The 13,997-nt window shown below is 44.8% G+C and overlaps 1 protein-coding gene across 2 annotated transcripts in view; it reads left to right on the plus strand.

The window, feature by feature from the left end:
- myo18b (myosin XVIIIB) overlaps positions 1 to 13,997 on the plus strand; it is a 69,003-nt gene that overhangs the window by 28,760 nt on the left and 26,246 nt on the right. For both annotated transcript variants that reach the window (XM_030723977.1, XM_030723976.1), the window contains 8 exons: positions 4,076 to 4,165; positions 4,233 to 4,352; positions 4,516 to 4,621; positions 5,418 to 5,542; positions 5,625 to 5,779; positions 8,003 to 8,126; positions 9,033 to 9,233; positions 9,311 to 9,421. In XM_030723977.1, coding sequence (XP_030579837.1) covers positions 4,076 to 4,165; positions 4,233 to 4,352; positions 4,516 to 4,621; positions 5,418 to 5,542; positions 5,625 to 5,779; positions 8,003 to 8,126; positions 9,033 to 9,233; positions 9,311 to 9,421 — 1,032 coding nt within the window. The remainder of the gene's footprint in view (positions 1 to 4,075; positions 4,166 to 4,232; positions 4,353 to 4,515; positions 4,622 to 5,417; positions 5,543 to 5,624; positions 5,780 to 8,002; positions 8,127 to 9,032; positions 9,234 to 9,310; positions 9,422 to 13,997) is intronic.

The raw sequence follows: 13,997 nt of genomic DNA on the forward strand, positions 1-13,997 counted from the left end.
TGTTTCTAAAGAGCTTGAAAGTTGGTAGTACCTCCTTTATCCTTCAACACTGAACTCTGAGAAAAGCTTTCTTCCAATTTCTTTAAGCAGTCTTCAGGAGCAGCTCTCCAGGCTTCTTGAAGGACAATCAAAGCTCTTCTTTGGATGTTTCTGCTTTTTGTTCTGTTCTCTGTCAAGATGATCACACACTGCTTCAGTAATGTTGAGGTGCAGGCTCTGTGGAGGTCAGTCCATGACCAGTAGTGTTCCATTGTGTGTCTTTACTGCACTGGCAGTGTGTTTGGGATCATTGTGATGCTGAAAAATGTTGCCAATCAGATGCTTTACAGATGATGTTGTATCATGGATCCAAATCTGATGATACTCCTCGATGTTCATCCAGCCATCCGTCCATCCATTTTCTTCCGCTTATCCGGGGCCGAGTTGCAGGGGCAGCAGCTTAAGCAGAGAAGGCCAGACCTCCCTCTCCCCAGCCACCTCCTTCAGCTTATGCAGGGCGACAGAGGCATTTCCAGGCCAGCCGAGTGATATAACCTCTCCAGCGTGTCCTCGGTCTGCCCCGGGGCCTCCTCCTGGTAGGGCATGCTCAGAACACCTCACCCAAGAGGCGACCAGGAGGCATCCTAATCAGATGCCCCAACCACCTCTACTGGCTCCTCTTGATGTGGAGGAGCAGTGGCTCTACTCTGACCCCCTCCTGAATGGCTGCACTCCTCACCCTACATCTACATTCATAATTCCATCATAATTTTACAAGATCCTCAACACCACTGGCTGACATGCAGCCCCAAACCATCAAAGAGCCTCCACTGTGTTTTATAGATGGCTGTAGACACTCTGTTACCTCTCCTCTGTCCTGCTCCATACATACTGATGACAATGTGAATCAGAAATGCCAGATTTGGATCTATCACTCAATCAAACCTGTTGCCACTGATTTTCAGTCCAGTTCTTGTGATTTGGCAGACCTCAGCCTTTTCTCCCAGTTTCCCTTCCTTAAAAATGGCCTGATGAGGAAAAATTTCTGATGAGGCTTTGGTGAACAGTAGAGTGCATTTCTCGGGTCCTGTGTCAGGTCTGTCATGGATTTTTTCCTAATTCATAAGGACATCACTTTCAGATACAGTTCAACTGATGTAGACTTTTTTTAAGGCCTGCCACGTCTTCTTTTGTCCTCCACTTTCAAGATTCCTCAATTTTTTTTAAGGACTTACTGCACACCATCCCAAGATATGGCAGATTTTTGGTTAATAGCTGTTTGGGAAGCACCTTGGTGGCGCAAGGTGCTTCCCAAACAGCTATTAACCAAAAATTTCCATTCAATTAAAGAAATGAAAACAAATGATTTTGCTAAGACAAACTCTGGTTATTGGCGACTCTGTTTTGAGAAACGTGAAGCTAGAGACACCAGCGACCATAGCTGATTGTGTTCCAGGGGCCAGAGCAGGCGACATTTAAGGAAACTTGAAACTGCTGGCTAATGCTGATCGTAAATTGGTAAGATCATAATTCACGTCGGCAGTAATGACAGCCGGTTACATCAATCAGAGGTCACTAAAATTAATATTGACACGGTGTGTAAATTTGCAAAAACAATTTGTGACTCTGTAGTTTTCTCTGGGCCCCTCCCCAATCAGACCAGGAGCGACATGTTCAGCCGCATGTTCTCCTTGAATCGCTGGCTGTCTGAGTGGTGTCCAAAACACAACGTGGGCTTCATAGATTGGCAAAGTTTCTGGGGAAAACCTGGTCTGGTTAGGAGAGACGGCATCCATCCCACATTGGATGGAGCAGCTCTCATTTCTAGAAATCTGGCCAAATTTATTAACCCCCCCAAAATGTTTGGACTGGGAAGCAGAGTTGGAGTCTTACATGACTTTTCTGTCCTGTCATCCCAAACCCATCCTCATAGAGACAGTCCACTCCCAGACCACCAAAAATCAGCAAAAAAAGGATTTAGGCCTAAAAAGAAAGGAGAATATAAGATCATCAACTGTGCCAGAGAGTAAAACAGGTAAACGTGTATTATTAAACATGAGGCAACTGGGACATGGAACAGCACCTGTACCTGTCTTCTCTGTATTATTGTAGGGTCTTTATTTTACAATATAAAGCACCTTGAGATGACTGTTGCTGTGATTTGGTGCCCTATAAATAAAATTGAACTGAATTAAATGCACTGAGTAGCTGCTCAAGTGCTGGAAGGCAGAACCAAACAAATCATTAAAATGTCCAATAAAATCTGGAGTGCAAACTTGCCCAGAAAAACAACTGTTAACTGTTAAAACAAAAATACAAATTACTCTAAACAAGTAAAAAAACACATCTTCGTACTTCCCCTCCTTCATCAGGGACAAAGACTTTGGTATTCCAGTCCTCTACCACATTAGATTTCCCTGGTCTGTAGTGGACAGTGAAGCTATATGGCTGCATAGAAAGGTAACACCCAGCAATACGTGTGTTGGCATCCTTCATATGATTCAACCACACAGGTCGCGATGATCAATCTCTAAACAGAAGTGGCGTCCCTGCAGATAATATCTGAGCAATTCAACTGCCCAGTTCAGTGGCAGACACTCTTTTTCTACAGCTGAATACCTCCTGTCCCTGTCCAACAGCTTCCAGCTGAGGAATACCACTGATCTCCCTCAGCTTCTGATAGAATAGGATAGACTTTTATTGTCATTCAGCTATACACAGCAGTGTACAAATGAACAAAATTTTATTCCATCAGCTCTTGTAACTGCACAGTATTAATATGCAATACACATAAGCCATTATAAAATGATAAAATACCTTATAAATATAGGTAGTTACTGTAGTCTTTTCAATTCAATTCAATTTTATTTATATAGCGCCAAATCACAACAAACTGTCGCCTCAAGGCGCTTTGTATTGTGGGTAAAGACCCTACAATAATACAGAGAAAAGTCTTTTGCACAGTGTTTACTGCACATACAGATGAGATGGTGGTACATGGGGATTGGGGGTTATTAGGGAGTTCAGGAGTCTGATTGCTTGGAGGATGAAGCTGTTGCAGAACCTGCTTGTTCTGCACTGGATGCTGCAAAACCTTCTACCAAATGCGGCTGAACACCCTGTGCAGGCCGTGGGGTGGATCTAATATGATCCTCTGCACTCTGGTCACACAGCATTTTGTGGCAATGTGCTGGTCAGGGGGAAGAGAAGTCCCAATGATTTGTTTTTCTGCATAACTCACTACTCTCTGGACAGCCTTCCAGTCTGAGACTTTGCAGCCAGCAGACCAGATGGAGATGCAGTTGGTCAGCACACTCCCAGTGGTTCCTCCGTAGAACGTGGTGAGACTGGGGAGGGGAGATGCACTCTTCTCAGGAAATGCAAATGTTTTTGACTCTTTTTCACCAGCGCTGCTGTGTTCTGTGACCAGGTGAGGTCCTTTGTGATCTGTAATGCTGGTGACTGTCTCCACAGCTGTATTGTGGATGCACAGTGGTGTGTGATGGTGTCTGGTCCTTCATAAGTCAGTCATCTCCTTTGTTTTGTTGACACTGAAGACCAGGTTGGTGGTGCTCAACCAAATGCTCCACCTCCTCTCTACAGGCCTCTGTAGGTCTCTGATGAGACCCACCATCACTGTGTCATCTGCTTACTTGAAGATGTGGTTGGTACCAATCCACTACCTACACTTGATGCATCTGTCTGCAGGACGAATCCTGCAGGCCAACATACCTTGTTAGGAGCTGAGTTCTCGCTGAGGTCATTTAACAAAGCTACTCTTTCTGCAAATCAGGGGACAAATTTCCTGTACCATCCAACCAGGTCGACAAAGCCTCTCACCTTTTGCTTAGTGGTGGAAACAGGAAATGATTGGCTGGCGTCCATTTTCCCCACTTGTGGCCTGACCCTGCCAAAGCCAATAACAAAGCCCAGGTTTGTTATTGGCTTCAGTTTTATCAGTGCCTGTGTCTGCTGCCAGCATCCAGCAGGCGGACATGGGTCTCAGTGAAAGACTGGATTAAAAATAACAGTAAACAAACATTTGTGTAAGATGTTTCAGTGCAGCTGACTTTTCTTTGCTTGCCATTTTTGTCAGGATGAAATATCAGCTCTGAGACGACACCTGGAGAAATCAGAGAAGGAGAGAAATGAGCTGAGGCAGACTGCAGACAGCCTGGAGACCAAGGTTAGTGCTGCTGCACACACACATGCACGCACACACACAGTCAACTCATTTTGTGATCTGTGTGCAGGTTACAGCTGTGACATCTGAACTGAGTGATGAACGTTTCCGAGGCGATGCGGTGGGGCAGGCTCTGGACGTGGAGAGGGCGGAGAGACTTCGACTCAGCAGGGAGAACAAAGACCTGCAGGTAGAAAAATAACAAATAAAACGGCGTCCTCAGGTACTTGGTACTCAGAGCACGAGTCCTGAGGAAAGTAACTTACCTCACTGCTGTAGTGACTGTGGTGTTTTGTAATCTAGCGTCTCTAAAATGGCTGCATTGTCAAACTTGTGTCTTCTTTTAACTACAGGCTCGTCTAGACCAGTGTAAGGTGACCATGGAAACCCTGGAGAAGCAGCTGGAGGAGGAGAAGCAGAAAGCTCAAGCTGTTGAGGGTCAGAGAGGAGCAGTGACAGGTAAAGAGAGCATACCTGTCTATGCCGAGGACATGCAACAGCCATCGGACCAGATTAGTGTAGCCCTGCATTTTTGCCAGGAGGTCCGTAGTGATAGCAAATATTTACCCCTGAGCCAGTGGGAGTCCAACCATAACCCTGTCTCCAACCCTAGCCAATCAGAATACACTTTTTGACTTTTATTCAATTGTTTGGCTTTAGCCTAAGTATAGAGTAAGTATAGGGTTATTACCTTTGATGCCTGAGACCTCAAACCTCAGTCCTATGATTTTTCTGTTACTTGTACCCCATATCTGTTTGTGGGTGGCATCAGCAGAATACAGCTGATCAGCTTTTGTGACACAGAGATAAACAAAATTTTGCACCAAAGCTAAAATATTTTCAAATCCACTGTAATCATCTCTATCCAGGATGCTCAGTGTGAGCTTGTGTCAAAGAATGTGAATGCGTGGGAAATCTTTGCCTGCATTTTAGGGGGGATTGGGGCAGCTGTGGCTCAGGTGATGGAGCAAATTCATTCTAATTGGAAGGTTGGTGGACCGATTACCGGCTCCTCCTGCCCATGTGTCAAAGTATAATATCCATGGCAAGATACTGATCCCAGAACTGCCCCGATCCATGCACAGAGTGTGTGTGTGTGTGTGTGTGACTGTTAGACAAAAGTGCTAGATTAAAGCAAGAGGCAGGAGAAAATCTAAACCAAAGGGTTTGACCTAAAGTTTGTAAAACTGGATTCTAGTTTTCAACCCCGACAGTCCCTCCTGACAAAGTCACATCATTCCTCCCCATCACGCAGAGAGTGAGTTGGTCATGCAGCTGGAGTGCTGCCAGACAGAGGTGGAATTTGTCCGCAGACGACTGAAGCAGACTGAGGAAAAACTCGAGACGGAGAGACAAACCCGACAACAGCTCGATGCCAAGGTGAGACAGGACGCTGAAACATTACCAGAGCGCTGATGGGAGATTAGATGTCTGAAGTTACGCTGTGTATGTGTTTGTGAAGGTGGCGACATTGCAGGCCCAGCTGGAGCAGTCCAGGAGGAGTGTGACAGAGCTGAAACGTCACTGTCGCCATCTGACCTCTGACCTTCAGGATGCTCGGGTCCTCACTGACAGTCTGCAGAGCCGCATGCATGAACTGGAGCGCAAACAGAGACGGTTTGTGCTCACCTCACACTGTCGCGCTTTTTTGTTTTATTGTATCTAAAATTATGATTCACCATCATAAAGGAGTGGATTTGACTATGCAGAAGGTTGGTGACCTCTGTGCACTTGTGTGCTGGCTGTGGCTCAGGAGGTAGAGTAGGTTTTTTTTACTTTACCAAGGTCTGGAAAAAGACCCAGACTGTGACCCTCAGATGAGAGGAACTTGGTTCGGATGTTCAGGAACAATCCAGGAATCATCAAGGCTCAAGGCTGCCATGAACTGGAAACACCAGCATCACTGTCCACAATGAATCAAGGTATTCATCACCATGGTCTGAGAGGGTGAAGTCCCTGCTCTAAAATCAGCACCTTCAAACTGAGTAAAATTCACGGCTGCTCACATGGACAAGCCAAATCCTTTCTGGAGAAAGGTTTGATGGTCTGAGGAGACAAAGATTGAGCTTTTTGGCCACAAAGTTTAGAGGAGTAAAGGTGAGGCTTTCAAACCAAAGAAAACTGTACCACCTGTCAGTCACGGCGGTGGTATCATTATGCTCCAGGGCTGTTTTGCTGCCAGTGGTGCTGGTACATTGCACCAAGTGGGTGGAATAACAAAGGAGGAGGACTACCTCCAAATTCCTCACCAACAGCAAGGTGGTTGAAACTTGGACACAGTCGAGTGTCTGAACAGGACAATGATCCCAATCACACATCAAAAGTGGTTTTGGAATGGATAAAGCAGGCTAACATTAAGCTTCTGGAATGACTGGAATGCTGGAGCCTATCCCAGCTGCCACTGGGCTGGAGGCAGGGAACACCAGGCATCCCTGTGTGTGCCAGTGCTATTAGGCACAGACTGTCAGTACAAAACCACACTGCAAAGTGAGATAATTTGACTTTGGTGTGGATGTGTAGATCTGCCTTGATCCAGAAATTTGAAATGGATCTACATGTCTCCTAAAACCAATCAGAGGCAGTGTTGTTAGCCTGTAGCCATTTTCCCCCAGTGAGTTTCAGCTGTGCTCCCTGGTGTGTCTGACCTCCCTGCTGACCTGATGTGTATTTATTGTCGTTCCCTCTCCTTTGTTGCGTCCTCCCGTTTGGTTGTGGTTTTCCAGATCCGTGTTTCCCAGTTTTCCGTTTTCCTGTTCTTGCCTTGCTTTCACATTTACTTTGTATCCTTGCAAGTAACAGCGTTAAAGCTGGGTTTGAGTTGATTCCTGTCTCCTGAGTCCTGCATTTGGGGTCCCCACAGCCGGTATATATCAGATCATGTGACTTCCTTTATGGCCATATTTGACCATTTTCTAATGGCTGCTTCCAGGAGGATAATGCACAAAGCCACAAAGCAAAAATGTCATGAACCTCACATTAGTCCTCATTCACACACAGCACCTGTGGACAAATCTGTGCTCAGATATCACTGTTTGCTCACCTTCATACTCTGGGAACAAACTCAGAACCACTTCAGGCCAATGATGTGAAGCATTTTGGAAATTTGTGCCTTATCTGGCTTCATCTGTGGAGACTTTTGTTTGTAGTTTCTCCTATTTGGAGGGGGGGGGGGTAACTATGGGTAATATGCTGCTAAGTCTTTTTCACTGCTGGTGTTGCAGCTGCTAGAGCACAGAGCACACCCCCCAAATACTCATTCAATCAATAAAATTCATTTCACTTTGATCTGCTGATGATCTAAGTGGATCGACTCGTCTCTTTTATCAGGCTGTGGGACAGTGACTGTAATATCCAGCCACCACATTAGAAATAAACAGCAGCACTTATTTTACTGCTCTGTGTGCAGTAAACCCCAAGATTAATGATCTTCTGTATCATTAATCTCTCATAAATTTTATGTTCTTCATAGATCTTATCACCATTTTCACATCATCATCTGATGACTTCTGTGGTTGGAGTAGGCGAGAAGTGCCAAAAAGTGATCAACTGCAGTTTGTCTGTATTTAAATGGTTGTAAATGACTCACTGGCCTATAATCTGTCATCAATGATATGAGATCATTTTGAGTCAAAGAATACTGAAGCTGCAGCACTTTTTGTTTTACAGCTTGTTATGCTGAAGTCTTTTGCATGTTAGCAGCAGCTGTTTTTATACTGTTTATACAGCTTTACATTAAAATGCATAACCCCAGTGATGCTGCTTTCAGCCACTTTAGTATCACTTCCCTTCCACAGCATTTTCACTAACACAACTTCTTGCTGTTTTTGTGTGTTCATGCAGGTTTGATAATGAGCTGACTCAGGCTCTGGAGGAAGCTGAGAATGAGCGAGAGCAGAAGGACAAAGCCTTCCAGGAAAACACGGCTCTGGGATCTGAAATCTACACACTGCGCCGCAGCCTACAGGTCGGCTTTTGTGTTGGCTGTGTGTGTATTTTCCACTAAAAGTGACCTCTGGACTGTGTTTGCACTGTTGGTGGATTTTCAGTGAAAAATAAAAAGACATTAATGTGGTTTGGTGTGAGGCACAGCCTATCCAAACTAGCTAACAATGAGGGTTCAGAAACCAGCAGGTGATGTCATGTTGGCTGCATACACCTATATACAGTCTATAGTGTCAACCACATGAGTCAACACAGTCATATCCAACAGTCTGCAATCAGAGAAGCAAAGACTGATAATAAAGCAGTATACTTTATGGGAAAATGTCAGACCAACATTCATTGAGTAACCTGGAAAAGAGCCTCAGATTTATTGAGGAAATTACAGGTGATTCATGAAAGGAACGAAACAGACTGAAGAATCTGAGACAGCAAAGTTATAGGAACTGTGTGGAGTCAACATTACATCTGACCCAAAATACTGAGCTTGGCACGCTTCATGAGAACAGAGTGAAACAGCAAGATGGTTGGACCTGCTGCTGGGCTCCACTGAAGGAAGAAGTCCCCTGTCACGTCTCAAAGGTTAATTGTAAACATGTAATTAACAAAAAAGGCTAAAAAAGTAAAGAACAAAACATACAAAGGAAAGTGTTTGACTCCCAGTCTGAAAGAGATGTTAGTAGATTTACTGTCCTCTGGCAAAGACAAGATAAATTAATCCCACAAAGTGGAACAACAACTGTTTTGTCAGACACTGTCAAATAGTTTGGTTGGTTTAGCAGTATGTTTGTGTGTCTGTGCTCCTACATGATGACGTGCTTTGGCTCATATCTCAAACTGAGAAACCTGCCAGCAGACGAAGTATTTCTGATGGAGCACGAGAACAAAATGTTTCAACGCCAGCAACTCCTGTTTGTGTGCCTGTGTGCAGGAGAGCCAGTCCGAGGTCGGCCGTTTGCAGAAGCAGAAGGAGGAGCTGTGTGCTCAGATCCGTGACCTCAGCCTGCCCGTTGACCTCGCCTCAGAGTCACTGCCTGACCTCAAGAAGCAGCTTCGCTTCCTGGAGAGCCAGGCCAGTGAGAGAGCAGAGGAAATCACCAAGCTCACTGCCAAAATACAGCAGCAGCAACAGGTGCTGGCAGTGCGCACAGACTGAAATATACTGCTGTCCCCGCTGCTTCCCACCTCACCGTCTCCGTATGCTTCTAGATCCATATGCGGTTTGAGATGGAGATGGAGAGGATGAAGCAGATCCATCAGAAGGAGCTGGAGGATAAAGAAGAGGAGTTAGAGGATGTCCACAAGTCCTCTCAGAGACGGGTGGGTTCAACAGATGCACTTACATGCAACCAACACGCACGGACACAAGCACACGCACATTATTTTTATGTAACCACAAAACCACATCACACGGAGGCTGGATAAACCTCACCACATACACTACAGCCTGCTGTGTGTTAGTAATATGAATTTGAAATGAACTGAACTGGGCCTCATTGGAAGGAAACAGGCTGATTTCAGTGAGAGGACAGATTTGTACAGATACCTCAGTTTGTCCCTCCTCACTAATGTGTGACTGTGGCATCCCCTGTTTACTGGTGGAGCCTTGCAAAGTGAAGTGATTAAAAATGAATAAATTATAGAATAGTTCATAAATAATCTGTTTTCCAACCAACCTAAATACAGAGAAAAGAATATTATGCAGAACTGCAGGAAAACACTGATTCATTTAATTTCATTCATTTAACCTCCTGAGACCTGAGCTCCTGTTTGCGATGCATTTGTAATTTCTCCTAGATATTTGTGATTAGATGGTCCTGATATGTATATAAACTAAGCTTCCTCTTTGAAAAGGTATATGTGGACACAGGGTCTCAGGAGGTAACACATCATTGTGAAATGTGTTACATGTGTGTTAATGTGTTAATCCGTGGTATTACACGCAATTTTATTGGACATTTTTTGGACACCATACACAAAACTCTGACCCTAACATCTGATGGAGAGACTCATTAGGCCACCCAGTGCGGTCGCCTACTGCTGTAGCTCATAGTCATGATCCAGAACCAGTGAATGATTCTGATTGTGTTCCTGCATCAGTGAATAACATGTTTCATCTCTGGGCTGCTGAATTTTCTTTTTCCATTGTGTATGACTGAGAAGAAAGCTTCCTGTTGGGGTTCTGAGCCTGCAGTGAAAGATGACAGTTTAGGTTGTGTTTCTCAGCTGGCAGATGTAAATACTCTGGTTTCAGCTCCCCAAACTGTGCAGTTTGAGTCTGACTCATGCTCTGCTAAAGAGCTTCCTTTTAAACTGGCCCCCTCAGAGACTGCTTGTGTTCCACTGCTCGTACCTTCAATCACTGCTGCTACACCTGAGGCTTCCTCTGTGCCTGAGAATCTTAGAATAGAATAGAATAGAATAGAATGCCTTTATTGTCATTATACAGGATGTACAATGAGATTGGAGGGCCACTCCTGTTCAGTGCCATGTAACAGAAAATCAAACTCTCTAAAATAAAAATATTATAAAAATATTATAATCTAGTACAGTATGATCAATATAATCAAGAGATATACAGAAATAAACAATGTGTAAAATATACAAAAAATAGAATGTATAAAAATATATACATACATTGGTGCATCTGTACATTGTAAGAAAAGTAAATATGTGTATACATATAATAATGAAGATGATGAATATTGCACTTGGTGAATGAATATTGCACTAGTGAATGAATACTGGATATTACACAATATAGGAATGTCAGATATTGTTCAGTATGAATAATATAATATTGCACAGTTACAGTGGGTGAGTGTGTGAGTTCAGGGTGGTGATTGCTCTGGCGAAGAAACTGTTCTTGAGTCTGTTTGTTCTGGCTTTGATGCACCTGTAGCGCCTGCCAGAGGGCAGCAGGTCAAACAGGTCAAAGCCAGGGTGTGAGCTGTCCTTGATGATGTTCCTGCTCTGCTGATGCAGCGGGAGGTGTAGATGTCCATCAGGGAGGGGAGAGGGCAGCCAACGATTCTTTGTGCTGTCTTGACTACCCTCTGAAGCCTCCCCCTGTCTGCCTCAGTGCAGCTGCCGTACCATACTGTGATACAGTACGTCAGCAGGCTCCAAATGGATGAGCGGTAGAAGGTCAGCAGCAGGTTTGAGTCCAAGTTGTTCTTCCTGAGGACCCTCAGGAAGTGAAGTCGCTTGCATCTTACTCCTCGGGTGGGGGTGGTTAGGGCCCTCCCTCACCCTGCATATGTTCCAGTTTGCTTGGGCTCAGCTTGACCCTGTGGGCCCTACTGAGTAGCTCCGGTCACCTGAGCAGCCAGAGCCTGCTGGGCAGTCATCTGAATCATCAGAGTCTCTTGAATCATCCACACATCTTGAGGCTTCTGAGCAACTAACATGTCCTGAGTCTCCAGAGTGTCCAAAGCAGCTCTGGTCACTGTGGGAGATGGCTGCACACCCTGTGGAGTATCCTGATGGTCCGGGGTATCTTGATGAGCCTGAGACTGAGAGTCCCGCTCCCTCTGTGTGGGCTGAGCCTGATGGTCCCATTGCCTCTGTCGACATTGGCCCCCAGTCTCCTCCACTGTCGACCCCCTGGAGGGGTTTTTCCTTCTTTGTCACTGGCCACTGAAGATGTTCCTGCCTCCTGCCGTGCCACCCGTCGATCCCCACTCAAGTCACTGAGGCATCCTCGCTGCCATCGTCGGCCCCCAGCTCAACCACCTGAGGTGTCCTGTCACCTCTGCTGATGCTGGTCTCCTGTGTGTCATCTTTGTCATCATCAACCAGATAAGTTCCATCTCCAGATAAATTCCATCTCCACGTGGCTGGACCCCAGAGTGATCCGCCTTGGCCGTTGGCCTCCTAGAAGTGCTTGGTTTCTCCTGTCTCTACTGTGGCTGGGCTGACCCCCAGAACTGTGTCTGTGTGGACTTTGGTGCTGCATGGTTTTCTCTTGTTCTCTCAGATTGCAGTTCTAGTTGTTAGTTGTGTCCTGTTTCCAGCCATAAATGAAGGTCTGGTTTTCCGTTAGGTCTGCCTGCCTGCCTCGAGTCCTGTATTCTGGGTCCACCCGTCCACACACCGCGCAGTTTGCCTCCGTAGACTATGAAACTCATCTGCTTCAAGGCTCGAGTTCTACTCTGACCTCTGACATTTTCTCCCAGAGAGCTGCTGCTCACTGGATAGTTCCTCTTTTTGGACCATTCTTAAGCCCAGAGGTGGCTGACGGCTGTGTGGGAGAATCTCAGCACAGCAGCAGCTTCTGAAATACTCAGACCAGCCTGTTCGGCCCCAACAACCACATCACATCTGCTCATTCTGATGCTCATTTTGAACTTCAGCAGGTCATCCTGACCTCGTCTACACGCCTAAATATGATTAGCTGATTAGATATTTGTGCTAAACAGGTGTAACTACTAAAGTGTCTGGTCAGTGCAAATCCAGGCTGTTATCCTCCTGTTTTGCTTTGAGCTCAAATTCAAATGTCTAAAGTAGGTGAAACATCATTTTGCTGTCGGTGCTACTGTAATATATAAATCATGCAGGTCAAAGCATACATGAGACTGTTTAAATTAAATTTAATATCCAGCATATACAATGCACTAAGTATATCCATCCATCCAGCCATCCATCCGTCCATCCATCCATCCATCCGTCCATCCATCCATCCGTCCATCCATCCATCCATCCATCCATACATCCATCCTCTTTTGCTTATCTTGTTCAGGGTTGTGGGGGGGGGGCAGAGTACACACCTTTACAGGTCACCAGCCTGTTGCAGGACCAACACAGAGAGACAGAACACCATGTATTTATTTAATATTAATTATTAATATTAATAATATTGCTTAATATTATTTAGTTAATATTTAGTGGCCCTTTATTTAACATAGTTTCACTTTATTGCAGGGTCATCTGTTGCTCAAGGAAGCTGTTTTGTATACATGGTCACTGCCTGGTAGCCTCGCAGCCTGAACAGTGTTCACAGTTTGCATACGGTTCACTTTTTCTCTCCTGCAGGTTAAAACTGAGCTGCAAACTCTGGAGCTGAAAATGAATTTAGTGTGAAAAACAACATTAACGGCCACTTCAGACTGGCCTAAAAACAAACAGTCCCAACAGACTCACAACAACTGCAGGATTTGACTTGACTCTATGTTGAACCGTGGTCAGTGTGGTATTTAAGGTATTAATAAGGATGCATTGTCCTCTGAGCTCAGTGATTTGTCTGAGGTGTGATTAAAAGTGTCAGTGATGAGCCTCTAAAAATCAAAAACCTTATCTGATTTAAATTTCTCTTATTCTAGATCATCTTCTTTTTGCTCTTATGGGATCATTTTCAGTGTGTCTGCTGTTTTTGAGATAACGCCTTATTTGTCTCCCTGTACCTGTGCCTCTGATGGAGGCTCGACCTCCTCAAGTGTGTCAAAACTGATACATTCATTTGATTTTCACTTTGAGGATGTGAATGATGATACTGGTTTCTAAATCTCCTAGTTTTTTCTTACAAAAGTACAGCTTGTTCTGGGTTATTAAGATAAATTCTTTTAATACAAAGTTAAAAATATAATTGTATGGATGTGATCCTTTCTTTTTTTTAAACTCAGGAAAGAGAAAAAATGTCATTAGAAACATCAAAACATCAGAGTACTGTGTTTATGACCAGGAAAAGGAAATTTAACTGTCTGCTTGATTTTGGCTTCCTAATGAGACGTGTCCATCCATCATCTTCTGATTATCGGGTCAGGTCATGGTGGCAACAGGTAAGATCTATGATCTCACCAGCAGGTTCTGGGTCCTCCTCAATGTCTCCTCCCAACAAATGGAGGTTCCCAGGAGCCATCCTAACCAGATGCCAAAAACACCTCATCTGGCTGCTTTC

The sequence above is a fragment of the Archocentrus centrarchus genome, unplaced genomic scaffold, assembly GCF_007364275.1.
Source record: "Archocentrus centrarchus isolate MPI-CPG fArcCen1 unplaced genomic scaffold, fArcCen1 scaffold_30_ctg1, whole genome shotgun sequence".
NCBI lineage: Eukaryota > Metazoa > Chordata > Actinopteri > Cichliformes > Cichlidae > Archocentrus > Archocentrus centrarchus.